Source organism: Meles meles, chromosome 20 (assembly GCF_922984935.1).
Source record: "Meles meles chromosome 20, mMelMel3.1 paternal haplotype, whole genome shotgun sequence".
Taxonomy (NCBI): domain Eukaryota; kingdom Metazoa; phylum Chordata; class Mammalia; order Carnivora; family Mustelidae; genus Meles; species Meles meles.
In genome coordinates this window covers 52,843,140-52,865,053 of record NC_060085.1, presented here as the reverse complement: position 1 = coordinate 52,865,053, position 21,914 = coordinate 52,843,140, and the positions used below count along the sequence as shown (strand labels likewise).

General features: G+C 47.5%; 1 protein-coding gene across 2 annotated transcripts; it reads left to right on the top strand.

Moving 5' to 3' along the window:
- The first annotated feature begins 12,750 nt into the window (after positions 1-12,750).
- GHRL (ghrelin and obestatin prepropeptide) lies at positions 12,751-18,561 on the top strand. Of its 2 annotated transcripts, none has more exons than XM_045991316.1 (4): positions 12,751-12,938; positions 13,174-13,287; positions 16,392-16,500; positions 17,296-18,561. In XM_045991316.1, exons 1-4 carry the CDS (start codon positions 12,831-12,833, stop codon positions 17,313-17,315), a joined length of 351 nt encoding a protein of 116 aa, XP_045847272.1. In that variant the 5' UTR covers positions 12,751-12,830; the 3' UTR covers positions 17,316-18,561. The 2 variants fall into 2 exon arrangements, with proteins under 2 accessions (XP_045847272.1, XP_045847271.1); XM_045991315.1 differs by having other exon boundaries at positions 13,171-13,287.
- The last annotated feature ends 3,353 nt before the right edge of the window (positions 18,562-21,914 follow it).

The window sequence follows — 21,914 nt, the reverse complement described above, 5'->3', positions numbered from 1 at the left end:
TGGACAGAACTGAAGTAATCTACAATTATAGTTCGAGATCTCAACATTTCTACCTCAGTAACAAAACAAGTAGACCCCAAAACTCAGTCAAGTTATAAAATACATTGGCCAGCCAATCATCACTTAATTTGACCTAACAGAGACTCTACCCAACAAAATTTAAACTCATTCTGAGGTACTTTGGGAGCACTCATCAAGATGAGACCCAATTTCTGAACCCAAAACAAAGTTTAACAAATCTATTAGAATTGAAATCATAAAAAACACATCCTTTGACTATAAAGAAAGTAAACTAGAAATGAGTAATAGGTATCTGGAAAAATCCTCAAACGTTTGGAAATTTAAGCAATCTACATTTGAAAAACTAATGGGCCAAAAAAAATCACAATAAAAATAGTTATCTATAGAGGAAAAGAAGAAAAGAGTAGATGGGACAGGGATGGAAGATGTAGTCTCTGCATCTTGTTTTATACTATTGACTTTGGAGCCATGTAATATTTAATAATTAACTCCAAAAATATTAAGCCATAAAAGAAAAAATCCCTAAATTTGAAAAAAAAAAAATTTAAAAGTCCATGCCATAGCCATACAGAGAAAATATTCAAGTGACTTTAAAAGCATTTTGAATGTATACCCCTAATAGTCTGCATTTAGTAGTTTTATGGTTGGTAATTGTAGTATTCTTATTTTGAGAATATTATGTTGATATTGGAAGATGAAGTAAGATAATTTTATTAAGATAATTAGAAAACAGGATTATCAGGATAAAGAAAAGAAATTTAGGTATAAAACCCAGGAAATGAAAACACTGGCCTTAAGTTTTATTTGCAAATAACAGTATGAATTCAGGACTTATTTTTCTCCTTCTAAAAAGTATGTATTTCTAATCTGATGCACAAGATGAGCCCAGGATTTCTCTTTGGGAGAAAATAAGGAACTTAAAAACTATGGAGTCATGTCAAAAGTACATGGGAAACAACACATCAAATATGGAAGCATCTAAAAGAATAATGACTATAATTGATTGAATCACTTATATAAAAAATCCATCCATGTGTTTATGATAGGAAGAAAACTTTGGAGGTTGCTAAGACACCAACTTTACTTTGAAAATGAGTAAACAGGGGTGCCTGGGTGGCTCAGTGGGTTAAGCCTCTGCCTTTGGCTCGGGTCGTGATCCTGGGGTTCTGGGCTCGAGCCCCACATCCGGCTCTCATAGCTATGGCATGATAAATGTAAAGAAAATAAAAGACCTCAAGACTATTAAAAAAAAAAGCATCAAGTCATTAACTTGATCAAGTCATTAACTAGCCCATAGGGGCTAGCTGGAGGTTTTTCAACAAACTTGGCAAACCAGAAGGGAGTGTTTATATACCAAACATGGTATATTTATATACCAAACAAGGATAAACAAACTAATTGATAACACAATAATAGTAGGAGACTTCAATACCTTATTTGCCAATGGACAGATAACCTAAACAGAAAATAAACAAGGAAACAATGGGCGACACACTAGACCGGATGGACTTAGCAGATATATTCAGAACATTCCATCCTAAAACAGCAGAATATACATTTTTTAGGTGCACATGGATCATTCTTCAGACTAGATCACATCCTAAGTCACAAAACAGGCCTTAACAAAAAAAAGACTGAAGTCATACCATGCATGCACCTTTTCTGACCACAACTCTATGAAACTAGAAGTCAACCACAAGGAAAAATCTGGAAAGACCACAAATACTTGGAGGTTAAGTAATATGCTACTAAAAATGAATGGGTCAAGCAGGAAATCAAAGAGGAAATTAAATACATGGAAACAAATAAAAGAAAACGCAGTGGTCCAGAACCTTTGGGATGCAGCAAAAGCAGTCCTAAGAGGGAAAACTATAGCAGTACAGGCCTACCACAAGAAGTGAGAAAAATCTCAAACAACCTAAACTTATACCTAAAGGAGTTAGAAAAAGAACAACTAATGATGCCTAAAGCCAGCAGAAGGAAGGAAATAACAAAGATTAGAGCAGAAATAAATGATAAAGAAAAAAAAAGAAAACGAGATCAATGAAACCAGGAGGTGGGTCTTTTAAAAAAAAAAGACAGAATTGATAAACCTCTAGCCAGACTTACCCCCCCCCAAAAGAGAAAGGAAACAAATAATATCACAAATGAGAGAGGAGAAATAACCAACACAACAGAAATACAAAAATTGGACAAGAGTTGGAGAAATTCCTAGATAAATTTCTACCAAAACTGAAACAAGAACAAAAAGAAATTGAACAGACCGATAACCAGCAAAGAACTTGAATCAGTAATCCAATAACTCCCAACAAACAAAAGTACAGACCAGATGGTTTTACAGGCAAATTCCACCACACATTTAAAGAAGAGTTGGTACCTATTCTTCTCAAACTATTCCAAAATATAGAAAAGGAAGGAACACTTCCAAATTTATTCTATGAGGCCAGCATTACCCTGATACAAAACCAAAGACACCACAAAAAATAAAAAGTACTATAGGCCAGTATCCCTATTAACCTAGATGCAAAAATTCTCAATAAAATACTAGCAAACCAAATTGAACAATACATTAAAATAATTACTCACCACAATCAAGCAGGATTTATCCCCTGGCTGCAAGGATGGTTCAATATTTGCAAATCAATCAATGCAATACATCATATTACTAAAGGATAAGAACCATATGATCATTTCAACAGATGCAGAAAAAGCATATGACAAAATACAACACCCATTCATGATAAAAACCACCAATAAAGTACGTTTAGAGAGAACATACCTCAACATAATAAAAGTCATATATTTAAAAAGAAAAAAAAAACCATAGCTAAGATCAACCTAAAAGGGGAAAACTTGAAAGCTTTTCCTCTAAGTCAGGAATAAGAAAGGGATATCCACTCTTACCATTTTATTCAACACAGTAATGGAGTCCTCACCACAACAGGATAAAAGGCATTGAAATAACCAAGGAAGAAGTCAAACTTTAACTATGTGCAGATGACATGATACTCAGAAAACTCACCAAAGACTCCACCAAAATTAACTGCTAAATCTGATAAGTGAACTCAGTAAAGTCACCGGATACAAAATCAATGTACAAAAACCTAATGCATTTCTATAGACCAATAATGAAGCAGCAGAAAAAGAAGTTAAGGAATCAGTCCGATGTACAACTGCACCAAAACAATAAGATACTTGGGAATAAACCTAACCAGAGAGGTAAAAGACCTGTACATTGAAAACTATACCACACTGATGAAAGAAATTTATGACATAAAGAGATGGAAAGACATTCCACACTCATGGACTGAAAGAACAAATATCATTATAATGTGTATACTGCCCAAAGCACACATTCAGTGCAATCCCTATCGAAGTACCAACAGCATTTGTCACAGAGCTAGAACAAACAATTCTAAAATTTGTAGTGGAATCACAAAAGACCCCAGATAGCCAAAGCAACGTTGAAAAATAGAATGTTGGAGGCATCACAATTCCAGACTTCAAGTTATATTACAAAGCTGAAGTGTTCAAAATGGTATGGTACTGGCACAAAAGAAAAAAAAGACATGTACATCCATGAAAACAACAGAAAACCCAGAAATGAACCCACAGTTATACGGTCAGTTAATCTTCAGCAAGCAGGAAAGAATATCCAGAGTGGAAAGGAATGACTCTTCTACAGAAGGTGTTGGGAAAACTTAACAACAACAAGCAAAATAACGAACCTGGACCAAATTCTTACACCATACTTTACACACCAAAAATAAATGCAGAATGGATGAAATGTGAGACTTGAAACCATAAACGTTCTAGAGGAGAACACAGACAATAATTTCTCTGACATTGGCTATAGCAATTTCTTTCTAGGTATGTCTCCTAAGGCAAGGGAAACAAAATTTAAAACTATTGGTACTACATCAAAATAAAGTTTCTGCACTGTGAAGGAACTAAAAGGCAACCTACAGAATGGGAGAAGGTATCTGTAAATGACATAACTGATAAAGGATCAGTATCCAAAATATATTAACTTATTTTTAAGATTGATTTATTTAGAGAGAAAGAACAAGCGAGTAGTGGGAGTAGGGGGTGCAGAGGGAGAGACAGAATCTTGAAGCAGACTCCCCTCTGAGCTTAGAGCCCAATGCAGGGCATGATCCCAGGGTCCTGGGAACAAGCCCCACAATGGGCTCTCTGCTCCATGGGGAGCCTGCTTCTCCCTCTCCCTCTGCCTGCCGCTCCCCCTGACTGTGCTAGCGTGTGCGTGCTCTCTCTGTCAAATTAATTAATTAAAAGAACTTATAAACTCAATACTCAAAAAACAAAGGAAAATGGGCACAAAACATGAACATTTTTCCAAAGAAGACATACGGATGGTCACCAGACACGAAGATATTCATCATCACTTTCCAGAGAAATGTGAATCCAAACTACAGTGAGTCATCACCTCACACCAGTCGGAATGACTAAAATCACCAACAAAGGAAATAACAGGTGTGGCGAGGGTGGGGAGAAAGGGGAACCCTCTTACACCGTTGGTGGGAATGCAAACTGGTGCAGCCACTCTGGAAAACAGTATAGAGCTTCCTCAAAAGTTAAAAATAGAAATACCCCATGACCCAGCAATAGCACTTCTGCATATTTACCCAAAGAATACAAACATATTAATTGCTCGAGATATGTGCACCCTGATGTGGCATTATCGACAATAGCCAAATTATGCAGACAGCCACGGATCCACTAATGAGTGGATAAAGAAGACGTGGTACATGTGTTTGTAACAGAATATTACTCAGTCATAAAGAATGAAATCTTGCCATTTGCCGGGACATGGATGGAACTCAAGAGTATAATGTTAAGCAAAATAAGTCCAAGAAAGACAATACCATGTATTTTCACTCATTTGTGGAATTTAAGAAACAAATGAGCAAAGGCGGAAAAAGAGTGACAAAGCAAGAAACAGATTCTTAACTACAGAGAACAAACTGATGGTTAGCAAAGGGGAGGTCGGGGGGTTGGGGAAATATGTGATGGGGATTAAGGAGGACATTGTGATGAGCACCAGGGGACATATGGAAGTGCCGAATCACTATATTGTACAAATGAAATGAATATTACTCTGTAAATTAACTAACTGGAATTTAAATTACAACTTATAAAAATTTAGATTCTGGGGCCCCACTCAGATCTAAAATCTATTACATCAGATTTAGAGGATCAGGCATTTGGAAAAAAAAAAACAAAAAAAAACCAGCATTCTTAATAAACTTCCCCACAATTTCAGTGCAGCCCAACACAGACCCACACCCAGCAGATGATGTCAGAAGGTCTTATAAAGTCCTCAGCCCGAGATCCCCTGGCTCTCGGTGGTCCCTGAACTAGAGCTCCACTGCCCGCAATGCGGGGAAAACAGTTTGAGCACGGTGGAGATGGGCGTGTACTCGAGTTTTGAGGGGCCAGAGCACACTAAGGACGGGATACAAGAAAAGGAAAAGAAGTTATGCCTAGAGGTTACATAGGGTGAGGGGAAAGGGGACCAGTGCCAAACAGGCCTTTCCAGGATTAGAGACCAAGGCATATTTTTAGGCTGAGAGCAGAAGTTGTTGGGAAGTAAGACTGAAGATAGGGGGAAAGACTCCATGATGGCAGGAGAACGGGAAGCCTCAGTGGATGGCAGGAGGCATGAAAGAGCATGGCTCAGGCTGTACAAGCTGCAAAATGACACTTGTGGTTACCCACAGCTGGCTGTCCAGTGCAGTGGCCACGAGCCACATGCAGCTACTAAAGCGCGTGTATGGCTACTGTGACGAGTTGTGCTGGAAAATGCAAGTTGTCCTGAATTTTGAAGATTTAGTAAAAAGAAAACCAGTGTCTAAATTATAAGAACATACTATGAGCAACTCTACACCAACAAATTTGACAATCTGGAAGAAATGGATGCATTCCTAGAGACATATAAACTACCACAACTGAACCAGGAAGAAATAGAAAACCTGAACAGGCCCATAACCAGTAAGGAGATTGAAACAGTCATCAAAAATCTCCAAACAAACAAAAGCCCAGGGCCAGACGGCTTCCCAGGGGAATTCTACCAAACATTTAAAGAAGAACTAATTCCTATTCTCCTGAAACTGTTCCAAAAAATAGAAATGGAAGGAAAACTTCCAAACTCATTCTATGAGGCCAGCATCACCTTGATCCCAAAACCAGACAAGGATCCCACCAAAAAAGAGAACTACAGACCAATATCCTTGATGAACACAGACGCAAAAATTCTCGCCAAAATACTAGCCAATAGGATTCAACAGTACATTAAAAGGATTATTCACCACGATCAAGTGGGATTTATTCCAGGGCTGCAGGGTTGGTTCAACATCCGCAAATCAATCAATGTGATAGAACACATTAATAAAAGAAAGAACAAGAACCATATGATACTCTCAATAGATGCTGAAAAAGCATTTGACAAAGTACAGCATCCCTTCCTGATCAAAACTCTTCAAAGTGTAGGGATAGAGGGCACATATCTCAATATTATCCAAGCCATCTATGAAAAACCCACCACAAAGATCATTCTCAATGGAGAACAACTGAAAGCTTTTCCGCTAAGGTCAGGAACACGGCAGGGATGTCCATTATCACCACTGCTATTCAACATAGTACTAGAAGTCCTAGCCTCAGCAATCAGACAACAAAAAGAAATTAAAGGCATCCAAATTGGCAAAGAAGAAGTCAAACTATCACTCTTCGCAGATGATATGATACTATATGTGGAAAACCCAAAAGACTCCACTCCAAAACTGCTAGAACTTGTACAGGAATTCAGTAAAGTCTCAGGATATAAAATCAATGCACAGAAATCAGTAGCATTTCTGTACACCAACAACAAGACAGAAGAAAGAGAAATTAAGGAGTCAATCCCATTTACAATTGCACCCAAAACTATAAGATACCTAGGAATAAACCTAACCAAAGAGGCTAAGAATCTATACACAGAAAATTATAAAGTACTCATGAAAGAAATTGAGGAAGACACAAAGAAATGGAAAAATGTTCCATGCTCCTGGATTGGAAGAATAAATATTGTGAAAATGTCCATGCTACCTAAAGCAATCTACACATTTAATGCAATCCCTATCAAAATACCATCCATTTTTTTCAAAGAAATGGAACAAATAATCCTCAAATTTATATGGAACCAGAAAAGACCTCGAATAGCCAAAGGAATATTGAAAAAGAAAGCCAAAGTTGGTGGCATCACAATTCCGGACTTCAAGCTCTATTACAAAGCTGTCATCATCAAGACAGCATGGTACTGGCACAAAAACAGACACATAGATCAGTGGAACAGAATAGAGAGCCCAGAAATAGACCCTCAACTCTATGGTCAACTAATCTTCGACAAAGCAGGAAAGAATGTCCAATGGAAAAAAGACAGCCTCTTCAATAAATGGCGCTGGGAAAATTGGACAGCCACATGCAGAAAAATGAAATTGGATCACTTCCTTACACCACACATGAAAATAGACTCCAAATGGATGAAGGACCTCAATGTGAGAAAGGAATCCATCAAAATCCTTGAGGAGAATGCAGGCAGCAACCTCTTCGACCTCAGCCGTAGCAACATCTTCCTAGGAACAACGGCAAAGGCAAGGGAAGCAAGGGCAAAAATGAACTATTGGGATTTCATCAAGATCCAAAGCTTTTGCACAGCAAAGGAAACAGTTAACAAAACCAAAAGACAACTGACAGAATGGGAGAAGATATTTGCAAACGACATATCAGATAAAGGGCTAGTATCCAAAATCTATAAGGAACTTAGCAAACTCAACACCCAAAGAACAAACAATCCAATCAAGAAATGGGCAGAGGACATGAACAGACATTTCTGCAAAGAAGACATCCAGATGGCCAACAGACACATGAAAAAGTGCTCCACGTCACTCGGCATCAGGGAAATACAAATCAAAACCACAATGAGATATCACCTCACACCAGTCAGAATGGCTAAAATTAACAAGTCAGGAAATGACAGATGCTGGCGAGGATGCGGAGAAAGGGGAACCCTCCTCCACTGTTGGTGGGAATGCAAGCTGGTGCAACCACTCTGGAAAACAGCATGGAGGTTCCTCAAAATGTTGAAAATAGAACTACCCTATGACCCAGCAATTGCACTACTGGGTATTTACCCTAAAGATACAGACGTAGTGATCTGAAGGGGCACGTGTACCCGAATGTTTATAGCAGCAATGTCTACAATAGCCAAACTATGGAAAGAACCTAGATGTCCATCAACAGATGAATGGATAAAGAAGATGTGGTATATATACACAATGGAATACTATGCAGCCATCAAAAGAAATGAAATCTTGCCATTTGCGACGACGTGGATGGAACTAGAGCGTATCATGCTTAGTGAAATAAGTCAATCGGAGAAAGACAACTGTCATATGATCTCCCTGATATGAGGACATGGAGAAGCAACATGGGGGGTTAGGGGGATAGGAGAAGAATAAATGAAACAAGATGGGATTGGGAGGGAGACAAACCATAAATGACTCTTAATCTCACAAAACAAACTGGGGGTTGCTGGGGGGAGGTGGGATTGGGAGAGGGGGAGGGGGCTATGGACATTGGGGAGGGGAGGCGAACCATAATAGACTATGGACTCTGAAAAACAACCTGAGGGTTTTGAAGGGTCAGGGGTGGGAGGTTGGGGGAACAGGTGGTGGGTAATAGGGAGGGCACATTTTGTATGGAGCACTGGGTGTTGTGCAAAAACAATGAATACTGTTATGCTGAAAAAAATAAATAAAATGGGAAAAAAAATAATTAAAAAAAAAAAAAGAAAGAAAACCAGTGTCTAATATCCCACTAACCACTTTTCTATTGATTACATGTCAAACTGGTATTTTGGATATATTAAATAAAGTATATTAAAATTGATTTCACTTTTTTGGTTGTTTTAAGATTTTTATTTATTGGGGCGCCTGGGTGGCTCAGTGGGTTAAAGCCTCTGCCTTCTGCTCAGGTCATGATCCCAGGGTCCTGGGATCGAGCCCCGCATCGGGCTCTCTGCTCAGCAGGGAGCCTGCTTCCCTTCCAATCTCTCTGCCTGCTTCTCTGCCTACTTGTGATCTCCATCTGTCAAATAAATAAATAAAATCTTTAAAAAAAAAAGATTTTTATTTATTTGACACAGAGAGATCACAAGTAGGCAGAGAGGCAGGCAGAGAGAGGGAGAAGCAGCCTCCCTGCTGAGCAGAGAGCCCGATGTGGGGCTCGATCCCAGGACCCTGGGATCATGACCTGAGCCAAAGGCAGAGGCTTAACCCACTGAGCTACCCAGGCACCCCAATTTTACATTTTTTTAATGTGACTCCTAGGAAATTTAAAATTACTTATGAGGCTCCTTGAGGCTGACTTAATATTTTCTATTGAACAATGCTGATCCAAAAGTTACAGAAGCCAGAACAAAAAAGAAACCCCACCCAAAAAAACCAAAACCCTATCTGCAACCCCATCACCAAAAAACAAAAACCTTTCTACAACCCCAAAAATGTAGGGTTGGCCAAATTGATGAAATCAATGCTACCAAAGCCCAACTCATTGTCAGTAGAAATGAAAGTATAGTAGAAAGTGTATAAAGATAACTGGTCCTCAGATGCCATTTACATACAGCAATTAATTCAAAGATGATAAGTGCTTCTCACCCATTCTTAAGGCAGGCCCTCAAGGCCCCACAATGGGAAGGAAATCACCAACCAGCAAGCAGCCCAGAGGAAGCAATGTGCACTGAGTACCTGCGCAATTCTGAGAAAGACACATGACAAGGAGGGGCCAAACCAGCCTTGGTGTTATCCACACTTGAAAGGAATAAGAGGAAAATGAGCCTGGGAAAAGTTAGTCCTTCCCCACGCTTCACCCCCGCCCCAGTCACACCGTCTTCCTCCAAACGCCTCCCGATTCCGACGTGCATGCGTTCCCCACCCCACACCTGGCCCCGCTCCCACGACTGTGAGTGGGCAGTGAGGAAAGTTCTGGGTGCCACCTGGCTCCTTCCTCAACAGTTCTGGCATCCATCAGATGTTCCTTCCTCCCCCAACCAACCTCAACTCTGCGGTATGTGGTGTCAGTCATTTCCAACACACAGGCCACCTCTCTGTTCCCCAAAGATAACAGAGCGAGCAGGGGTGTTTGCTGGCTGGCGGCCTTATCTAAGATCAACACTGGCAGATCCTGTGTTCAGACACCTCCTGGGTCAGGATTAAGTGAAGGCTTCGTGCCTCAGCAGGTGCCTGGTCACCATAGTTGGCTTGGGGGGTTGGGGGGGGCAGGATTTGTTTGGTTTTGCTTTGGGAGAACGGGCTCTGAAAAAGCTGCAAGTTTCTCTGAGAACTCCCTATTTCTCCACACCCTTGAGCCAAGAGGTCTAAGCTCAGGTGGCCAGCAAGGGTAAAGGTCTCCTGGTGACACCGTTACATTCTGCTGGGGCTAAAGGAGGAATTCCAGCCCCCGCAGCAGGCTGGTGAGATGGTTTCCAGCAAGAGGTACTTCTAAGGGGCTTCGTCCAGCCCCTCCCACGTCCCTTGTCTCAGCAAGGGCCCAGTGCCCCCCTTTAAGTCGGGTGCCCAGTCATTTACTGGTCAGCTGTCTACTGCCTCTATATCCTGACTGGCTCCTCCGACCCCACCCACCCCACTCGGACGGATTTCCCTAGAACAGCATGGTTGCTGTGGAATCCAGGTGGCCTATCAGGGAAGGCACCGGCCACAGCCGGGAGCGGGGAAGCCGGCACTCTCACTGACGGTGTGTGGCTTTGAGGAGAGTGGGGCCTTTCTGGTGTTCAGGGCTCCCTCAGTGGAATCAACAGTCAGCCTCCCAGCTCTTCAAGGTCTTTCCAACTTGTATTCTACAGTGCTGTCACTCCTCTGTTCAAGAACCTTCAGGGGCCTCCCTCCTGCAGATAAAGCCCGAACTCCTCGGGCTAGCAGCAGCCTTCAAGGCCATGCAGAACCCGACCCTGAACCACCTTCTAGGCCCTTCCTGACGACCTCCCCCAGCGACACCCTCGCCCAAGGCAGCCCCCTTTCATATCATTGCCCCAAATGCTCTACGCCCACGCCTTCTGTTCACCTTGGCTCCCACCGCTCTGCCTGCGGGGGTGTGCCTGCTCCATCTCCACTTCCTAACCTCTCAGCTCCCAGCCCCAGCTTGAAGTGAGCTCCTCCTCGGGAATGCTAAATCTCTGGGTAGACAATTCATTCAGCCCTTAGGAGTCACCGCCTGGGCATCCAATTAGATGAAGCTCTCCAGATGGGTAAGGAACGCCTCACGACATTAATGAACTTCCATCCGAGAACATGGGACCGTGGCATATGCTTGCAAGCCCTGTGGGCCCAGAACACAAGGGGTTGTCACGTGCAGGATACCTCAGAGGTTATGAAGGATTTGCACACCATCACCTCAGGTCATCCTCAAAGCCACTCTGAGGAGTCGCCCTGGCACAAGGGGGATTCCTGACGGCCCGCCTGGGGCCCGTCAACTTAGCAGACGTCACCTGTGCCAGTCCTGGGCCATGGCCCCTCTGCTGCCCGGGTCCAGTCTTTTCCCTCTGGGAGCCTCCCTGGGGGAAGGGGAGGCAAGCCAACTCCTGAGTTAGGAACCCCAAGCCGGCTCAGCGAGTGCCACCCAGGAGAAAGGACGGGCATAGCTGCTGCCAGAAATGATCCCTAGCCCTGCTCCCTGGAGAGGACAAGTCAGGAGCCTGAGCTGCCACCCCTCCCGGCAGACTCCTCATCTGTATCGTGGGAATGCCCTGGTTGGGGCAGCAGGAGAATTACAGGAGCCAGGCTCCCCGTGAGCCCCAGAGGGCTGTGGGAGCCAGAGCAGCATCAGTCACAGAGAACAGTGTGTCGGGGCTGGACAAGCGCTTACAACTCAAGTGGCCATCCCCTCGTTCTACCCAGGAAGGAAGGGAATTTCAGAAGGGGGAGTAAGCGGCGAAGCAGAGAGGAGCAAAGCTATCCTAGCACCTAGCGCCGTGCACCACCCCTCCCCCTTCCCCGAGCCACTAACTTTCCCTCCTACCTGAACCCAGGGAGGGCCCACCTGGGGACGCTGGAGCAGGTGCACCAGCCCAAGCCAACCCAGCAATCTCTCTGGGCCTTTGACCTCCACTGCTGATTTCCACCCAGAGCACACAAGCATTTTTAGTTCCCGAGGAATGTAAAGCAGCCACGCGAAGTTAGGACGGAGTTGCTAGTTTAAAACAAACACAGGGCTTCCTACATAAGGACCAGGCAGCCACTGGCTACCACCCCAGCAGAAGCCTCAGGTAGGCACTCTCTCTACTCTTCGTGTGTGGGCTCACGGGCTTAACTTATTCTGACCACGGGCCATTCACAGGCCCATCTGAACCAAGGGGTAAGGGCACTGCAAAACTCGGGGCCGCCTGTCTGCTCAGAGACAGCTGGATCCCCCCAAATCCCCATGAGGTTCAGCCTCATGACCTTTCATTAAGAAACCTGGCACAAGCTCCTGGGGGCCTGGGACAAATATGGGGAGTCCCACGGCCGCACAGCCTGGGAGTAGGGGGCACATATCCTTCAATTCGCTACCTGGGGGAGGTGGCCACACGGAGCCCCTCTAGGAGGGGTGGGAAGAGCTTCTACTCAGAGGGGACATCCTGGGGCCAAGTCCCCTCACCCCATCTGCTGGGCCCCTACCCGGGCGAGGTCTGGGCCACAGGGAGAGACAGGAGGGCACAGGGCCTGAAGACCCTCTCTGCTCCAGGCCCGCCAGACACCATGCCCTCCCTGGGGACCCTGTGCAGCCTGCTGCTCTTCAGCGTGCTCTGGATGGACTTGGCCATGGCAGGCTCCAGCTTCCTGAGCCCCGAACACCAGAAAGTCCAGGTAAAATGTCTCCCCATGAAGCCCCACATTCAGACTGGGATCTCTTGTTCCCACCTGGCCGCGTCGCAGTCAGCTGTGTGCCTTGTGACCTGGGCAGTGGCTCCAGGTCTCTGGGCTTCAGCTTTCTCCGAGAGTACCTGGGACACCTCTGGGTCTGACCAGAGCTTCACACCTTGCTCTGGCCCTGCAAGTCTAAGGGGGCTTAGGGCCCTAAGCGAATACCTCTTTCCAGCAGAGAAAGGAGTCCAAGAAGCCGCCAGCCAAACTGCAGCCTCGAGCTCTCGAAGGCTCACTCCGCCCAGAAGATACAAGTCAAGTGGAAGGGGCAGAGGATGAGCTGGAGATCCGGGTTGGTTCCCTTGCAACTCTGTTTTTGTAGCCATAAAGGGGGTGGGGGGGGGGCGGGGGAAGCGGAGGGTAAGCTCGGAACAGGGACCCACTCACTCGCTACTTACGAAATGTCAAATAGTATGAAGAGAGTTGACTCTGAAATGGGCTGTACCAGGTCTTTTCCCATTGAGAGGCAAGTGTCTAAGAACAGTAACTTTGCTACAGCAGAATGGGAAAGGACTGGGAGCCAAGAGCAGGGGAGAAGAGGGCTGCTAGCCGACACCGGGTGATTTCAAAAGAGAGTCAGCAAACTCGGTGCCAAGAGACACATAGCAGAGGAATAATCAGCTGATCACAGACTGAAGACGTTTCCCCACAGAAAACTGTCTGGTTGGCCCAGCGGCCTCTCTGACCTTCCCCGGGGCGGGAGTGGGCCCAGACAGCACCCCGGACAGGCCAGCTGCCGCTACCCTGTCTCTGGCAGCCACTCACCGTCCCCAGCCGTAGACAAAACAGGATCGATCGGACTTGTTTGGGCTCCAACAAATCTTGCACAGGACAAGGAGAACGTCTGGAAGTAAAGGGGGAGATTAGGGCAGAGAGGCCGTGACGGGATTTCCTGGAAGACTGGCCGTGATCCAGGGAATGGCTCTGCCAAGCACTCAGGTGGCGACACATGTCTCCATGCAGTGACATAACGGTGATCGCTCTACTGCTTGTGCCCACCGACCGAGACTGCATTTACAGACTGTCCTACCCTTTAATTATACACCATTCTGTCTCCACAACAGCCCGTGAGGTAAGGAGGTCTGACATTGTTGCCCTCACTGTATAGACGGGGATCGGAAGTTCAGACAGGTGAACCCATGGGCCTGAGGGGCCACAGCCAGTGTGTGGCAGAGGTGGGGCCCAAAGTCAGGGCTGACCCCACCTCCGGAGCCCCCCTTTCCCTCTGGCCTGGCCAACGGAGCCTGCACGGCGGCCCAAGAGCACCCCCTTTTGGCTCTTCTGGCCTGAGAAGCTGAAGGGCATCCTGCCTGGCCTCCCTCCCTACCCACCAGCCTCTTCTATCGAGGACGAACTCCCAACACACGCTCTGATGCTCACCAGAACCTAGGGGTGTCCTCAGGTGCCTCCTCCATGCCATGTGTAAGATCCCCCAACCCACCACATTCCCATTCCGAGTCCTGCAAATTCTCACACTAAAACCGGGGAATTGCCTGGTGAGACTGCCAGCCCCGGGGGGCTGGCACTCACCCCACTCGGCCTAGCTCTCGGTCTGCCCAGACAGACCAAGGGGAGGAGTGTTGCCAGCTTGGTGATGCAAGGTGGGGCCGGGACAACCAGAAGTTTCCAGTTCCCGGGAAGGCTGGCCTTGGAGCAGACGGCCCCCACCACTCCCACTAGAACCCGAAGTCTGAGCTGCTGGGAGGTGCACTGGGGCTACCAGAGGTGGAGAAGCCTGCCCCCTTGGCTGTGAGGCTCAGGACACACTCCCTAAGCCCCTTCTGGCGCTGGGGTTCCATCTCCCCCACCTTGGGCCCCCTACCTTCCCCCAAACGTGGTCCCCCTGAAATGGACTTTCAGAAGGGGAAGACTTCTGAGACCAAGTCCTATCCCTTCCCCTGCCCCTCATCCCTTACAGAACAGATGAGGCACTGGGGCCAAATGGGCCTTTTTGAGTCCCCAGAAGCAAACCTCTCCCCCAGGAGTTGCCAGGCTGCCTCTCCCGTGCCCCTGCCACCCAGTTCTAGGGTGCTGCAGCAGCCAGCGGGCCCCTCAGATCAGGGCTCACGTGGTTCCCAAGAAGTCTACGCGGGCCTCTGACTACCAGCCGCGGGGAGGAAGAAAAAGGAGTACTGGCTGATGGGAGGGAACTTAAGGGCCAGAGTTCCCTCAAAACCCAACCAGGTCATTCCCCACGCCCTCCACCTTCCCTGTGGAGACAGGAAGAAGGTAAACGTTTGCAAGGGAACAAGGAGCCAGCTATTTGTTTTCTTCATAACCTCTCGGAGCACTTTTGCTCACATGTGAAACGGGAATGACAGCAGTACCTGCCAGGTGGGGAGCCCCAGGGACTGTCCCCAGCGTGGAGGCAAGGCCTTCGCCAGGCCCAGAGGACAGAGGGCCTCCAGGCCGGGTGTTGCCATGGACCAGGACCAGAAGAGGTTCCCAGACGGGCGGGTGGGAATCCTCAGTCTCATCCCCGGCCACCACCCCCCTGCAGCCTCGGGCAAGTCCTCAACCTCTCCAGGCCTCCTGTCTGAGGGCAGGGGGCAGAAGGACCAATGACTGAAGGCTCCCTCCCAGCTAAGATTCCTCGGTGACTCATTCAGACATCAGAGTGACCAGCACGCAGGTGCCAGGCGCCAAGGCAGCTACTCATCCCCGACAGAACAAATGAGCCTGAGGGGCCACTGTCTGCTACTGTCTGCCCTCCTGGGGCGAAAACCATGACGTGGCTGGCTGCAAAGAGAGCTCTTTCCCATCTTCCCAAAGCTCTGAGCATCATTAAGCCATCTCTGAGAGTGCTGAGAAAGTAGGGGAAATGGGGTGCTCTCCCTGTAGGAGAGAAGAGACAGAGGCACAGAGAGAAGAAAGCACCTGGCTCAGAGCATCTTTCCAGGGAAAGGTCAGCTTATCTGACTTTCCTGTGCCCTGGACAGGAAGAAGAGCTGCAGGGGATGGGCAGGGGATGGGGGCGGAGGAGGCAGAGATCACCACCCAGGCTAGTGCTACGACACTGGGGAGACCCACTGTCCTCCCAGTCTCCCTACCGGACCCTGAAATTCTGCCATTGGTGACTCTACCTTATGTCTTCCAAAATTACAAGGGGGAGTGGGAGTAACCTCGGGAGCCCCGCAGCTTCTGCGAGCAACCTCACTAGAGGTAAGGAAAGGATGTAAGCGAAGTCTCCTCAAGATGGCAGGGGCAGGAAGAACTGACCTAAGACATCAAGGTAAGCTGGCTCAGCTGTCCTGCAGTGGGGCCCACTGGGCCACAGGCCCTGTGCCCTCCCTGCCCCATGCTGAGACCCTCAGAGCCACTGCCCTTACGAGGGCAGTGGGTTTGGGAGCATGTGACCTCTGACACCTCCTGGGTCTTCCTTGCCCCTCCTCCTAGTTCAACACTCCCTTTGATGTCGGAGTCAAGCTGTCTGGGGCTCAGTACCACCAGCATGGCCAGGCGCTGGGGAAGTTTCTTCAGGACATCCTCTGGGAAGAGGCCAACGGTAAGTCCCTGCCCCAGTCAGGTCATTTCAGTTTCCCTGGAGTCCCAAATGTGAGCCCACCCTATGAGTGACACAATAGAAGTTTTCTTCCCTTACCAGTCTTAAAAAGCTTCTAATTCCTCTTTCCCAAATGTCTGCCAGAGAGTGGGCTGGGCTGGGATTTATGAGCGGCTAGGAAGTGGGGTGAGCACAGACTTTGTGTTCCAGGAACACACTATTTCAAGAAGTAGCACATTAACTACCTCTGGGGCCCCAGGGAACCCCAATTTCCTAACCACGAAATGGAGCTAACATCCACTCTGAGAGCATAAAATTATTTGATGTTAAGTAGTTTCACTAGATAACTTTACTTCATAAACAAGAGGAATTAATGCTACAATCAGAATTAAGCCAAGGTTTCTAGGTTTTGTTGTGAATCCCTTCTTGGCATGTAGAAAGAAACCACCCAATCTGTTGCTGATCGGGGGGGTGGGGGGTGGGGAGGGGGCGCAAAGGAAGCACAGGACCACCTGCAAATCAGGTCCCTAATCAACATGGCCCCAGCCTCCACCCCCCACCAACCACGTGAGGTAATCAGAAGCAGAGCTTTCAAGCCGCGGTGCAGATAAGGAAACCGAGACTCAGCTTTCAGGTGACGAGCCCAAGCCACACACCGCACACTCCAAGGCCAATATCCGGTCCTCCCCCTGCACTACAACGCACCACTTCCGACATCAAAACTGGAAGAAAAGCCATCTTCGATGGCACTGGGAGGATGGCGGATGCGGAATTTTGACTTGATTTCTTGCTTTTCAGAGGCCCTGGCGGATGAGTGATCAGCCACAAGGCCAGCCCCGCCTGTGTGTCCTGCAACCTTGGCAGCACTCACCTGCCTTTACACTGTTTCTGCAATAGCTCCCAGCTGAGTGGTAGACTAGCTTCAGAGGTGAATAAACATTCAAATCATATGCTGAACATTCAAAGCAGAAATTTATTTCACCAAAGATGATAACTTCACGTTTCACTGAAAAAAAAATCTTCTTTAAACTACGGTCAAGGGAAGAGAAAAGAAGGCTATGTAGTATAAGGCAGGTATGAACGCTTAGGAAACCAAGAAAGGAAGTGGGGGTAGTGGGAGAAGACAGTTCTTGTAAATATCACAGCTTCCTGAGCACAGTGGAGTTACAATGAGAGATTAGTAACCATCACCAAGGACTATGGACCAAAAAACTTCAGGGGACATCATCAGAGCCCACACCCACGAACTGACATTCACGATCACAGCAGGATCCTGGGAATGCCAAAGTGTGAGTCTGAGGTTATAAGTGGGTGCTTACAATGGCTACCAGCCACTGCTAGACAGGGCGGAAATAACTACTTCTCCCTCCTCCTCGTCCACTACTGATAAGACGTGGCAAAGCAGGTGCATGTGGGCAAGGCTGGGCACTGCCTTGGTGACTTCGTGATACCAGGCAGGTGTCCCTAAAGATTGCCAACTCCAGCACACAGCTGAATTGAGTCTTGAGCCTAATGTTCCACTGCTTAGTTCCACTGAGGACACCAGCTTTCCTGGAGGAAGGTCAGTTACGAGTGATTTACACTTGAGCAAATGTGTGAACTGGTTGCTAAGAACTGGTGATAACAGATGATGGGTGAATCACTAAAGAGAAAAACAGGACTAAGGAGGCTCCAAATAGAAGCACTGCCAATCCAGACACATGAATACCTTTTAGAAATACGTAGGCCAGCCCTCAGCAGGTTGGCGTAACATGCACACTATGGAAAAGCCTTTGTCAGAGGCTATAAGAGCCACGTCTCTTCTCCAGTAAAATTCTGGCCACCTGGCCCTTGAGGCACAACCCTACTGGCACTAACCACAATCACACTGGGCAGGCACACTGACACCCAGCTGCCAGCCCACAGCAAGGAGCACCATGTGGACCGTGGAACTCACCAGCATCCGAAGATCTGTTAGAGATGCAGAATCTTGGGGCATCTGGGGGGCTCAGTTGGTTCAATGGCCAACTCTTGGTTTCAGCTCAGGTCGTGGTGCAGGGGTGGGGGCATGGAGGCCAGGGTGGGGCTCCGCACTCAGCAGGGAGTCGGCTTCAGGATTCTCCCACCACTTCTGCCCCTCCCCCCACGCCTAGGCTCTCGCTCTCAAATAAAGAAATGCATCTTTTTAAAAAACAGAAGAAATGCAGAATCTCGGGCCCCAGCCTGGCCCTACTCTTATCAGGATCTGCATTTAGCAAGATCCGCAGGCTATTAAGTGGCTTATTTAAAGTGGCTGAGAGGCAACCAGATCCTACTCAATTTGGGGCGGCTCCGCAGAGGGCAGAGCACAATTCCCTGCCTGGCCCGGAATGGAGGTCGGTCCCCATGTGAAACAGAAACATCGGACCTGGCCAGGTGACACCCTCAACAAAACTGAGAAAAGACCACTCTCACTCACCTCCTGCCATTTCTCCAGCCCCAGCCTGCTGTCAACACCACATCCACCCCGTGTCTGCCCCCCACACACCTGTATCTCAGATGTCCAGACACCGCCTATATGACCACACACGGACTTCGCTCACCAAGTCCTCACTTCTGAAATCAGCTACCTCTAAGACTCAGTAGTAAGACCGAAAGGTATTAACCCTTTAAAGAAGCTAAGATACTGGAGGACAGATGAACTGGGTGGGGCGGTGGGGGGAGAAGAGGGAGAAAGGCAGTAGAAGGGAGGGGAAAGGACCCTCCTCAGCCCTCCAACAGCCAGCACCCAGCACTGATGCAGAGACCAGCCCGCAATCCTGCAACTTAGAGCTCAGTCGCTTAGTAGGGCCACAACTCCAACCATCACTAACCAGGCCCACAGCCCTCTTCTCAACAACCAGAGAAGGATCCAAGGCCCACATGTGGTCAAAGTGACCTGGGGAGGCAGCTCGTGGCCCACTGAAGCAGCAGGCACAGATGGGGCTCTGGGCACGATGCGTGCCAGGCCCTGAGGGTAATGCTAGTCACCTGATGCTCCCCCCAGCGAGGACGAGGACTTACTTCTCTCCAAGGACGCACCAGCACTCTGGCCCTCTTGCCTCAGTCATTCCTCTAAGAAATAAGATGCTGAGGGGCGCCTGGGTGGCTCAGTAGGTTAAACCTCTGCCTTCGGCTCAGGTCACAATCCCAGGGTCCTGGGATCAAGCCCGCATTGGGCTCTCTGCTCAGCTGGGAGCCTGCTTCCCCCCTCTCTCTGCCTGCTGCTCTGCCTACTTGTGATCTCTATCAAATAAATAAATAAAATCTTTAAAAAAAAAGGAAGATGATGCTGAGCACCCACTCTTGATCAGATACCCTCCCCTGGGCCAGGGAATGTGCAGGGAATGTGATGGGAAAGCTAGGAGCTTCACACTCAGACCCCCATTTGAATTCCCGACCAAGACGTTGAATTCCTCAGGCTCCTCACACATCAAACACCTCCTTCCCTGGGTTACTGTCAAAACCGAACACAGTATCCCCCACACACAGACACCAGGCACGTAGGAGGCCCTCCATTATTCTCCCACCACATTCCTGCTGTGCAGCGGACATTGGTCTACATACGGACATGGAACATGTACTCTGTGTAGTTTCAGGTAACTGTCACAAGTCCACTGAAGAGGGAGGAAAGTGAAGTTCAGAGGAATTAAGTAACTTTCCAAAGTCGCACAGCAAATACGCTGTGGACTCCTACCCAGAACTACAGTATTTGAGTCTGGGCCTCAGTCACTGCTTCCCTTGCCCTGTGATCCAAGGGGCTTCTTTTCTCATTTTCCTTCCTAATACACTGGGTCAACCTGGAGTGCAGTGACTGAAAGAAAGAACATTTAGCAAAGGAAACACTTGACAAAACGTAGCATTTCAAACACGGTACTACGTCAGCTTATTTTTTTATTTTTAAAGTAGTCTCGCCCAGCATGGAGCCCAGTGTGGGGTTGGAACTCACAACCCTGAGATCAAGAGCCAGACACCTAACCGACTGAGCCACCCAGGGCTCAACTTTCTTAAACCTCCATGCATCATTTAATGATGCCACTAACTTAAGTCTCTCTGAAACAGGGTGTATTTACCCCTGGGGGAGTGAGATACTTGCTGTAAAAAATTCTCCTTATAAGAAACTTTGGTGTATCCTAATATCCCTGGTACACTGTACAGCAGCATAGGTACTTATCTGATTATACACTTATAGCTGTGTGCTCAGAAATTCCTGTGACAGTGGGCAAATCAAACAATGGAGACCCATGCCCAGGTACCTTCCTAATCTGAATACACCCCAGTCATCACTGACAAACAAGCAGTCACTGTGACCTGGGGGGTGGGGGGGGACACCAGTGAACACCTGCGCCATCTCTGTCAGGGGCACTCTGTTCCATCGCCGTGTACCTCAGTGGCCCTGTGCTCTGATTTTATACAACTGAGTGACATAAACGTCAAAGTGCTGACAATAAACAATTAGTGATTGGTCCCAAGCTTAATACAGAGAGAAAGAAGCACCTAAAAAGCCGAGAGCAGCAGATTTCTAGCCACAAATAAGACCACCACTGAGTGGATGCAATCAACTGCGTGTTCACCTGGGAAGGAATGGATGAGACAAAGTGATGGGATTTTGCTGAAAATATACCATCAATGACAAGGTCTCAACAACGCATCGACTCCAGTTTCAGATTTCTTTAGCATTCTTGGAACACAGCCTTCCTTCTCCCAGTTTACTTTTAGCCTGTGCTCCACTGTTCATTAATACTTTAGCACAGGGGCGCCTGGGTGGCTGAGTGGATTAAAGCTTCTGCCTTCAGCTCGGGTCATGATCCCGGGGCCCTGGGATCAAGCCCCGCATCGGGCTCTCTGCTCAGCGGCGAGCCTGCTTCCTCCTCTCTCTCTGCCTGCCTCTCTGCCTACTTGTGATCTCTCTCGGCTAAATAAATAAAAACTTTAAAAAAAAAAAAAAAAAACTTTAGCACAAAATGAGAGGACCGACCACAAGTAGTGACACAGGGCTTCCCCTGAAGTTTGCCCCGAGGCGTCAGAGGAGCTCGCGGTCCAAAGCACCCCCTTCAGCACAATGGATTGAGACACCGCCACCCTTGGGTGTTCCATTTTCCCCAGAGCACTGCGGAAGAGGAAAGAAAAGATCCATGGACTCACTTCCGAGTTACCTGGCAATGAAATGGTCAAAGCTCAAGAGCAGCCAGACTCGTAAGAAGGTACCAATGTATTCTTACTACCACTTTATTTATTTTTTTAGTATTTTATTTATTTATTTGACAGAGAGAGGGAGAGAGCATAGGCAGGGGGAGAGGCAGGCAGAGGGAGAGGGAGAGAGAGAAGCAGGCTCCCCGCCAAGCAGAGAGCCCAATGTGGGGCTCAATCCCAGGACCCTGGGATCATGACCTGTGCCGAAAGCAGACGCTCAACCAAGT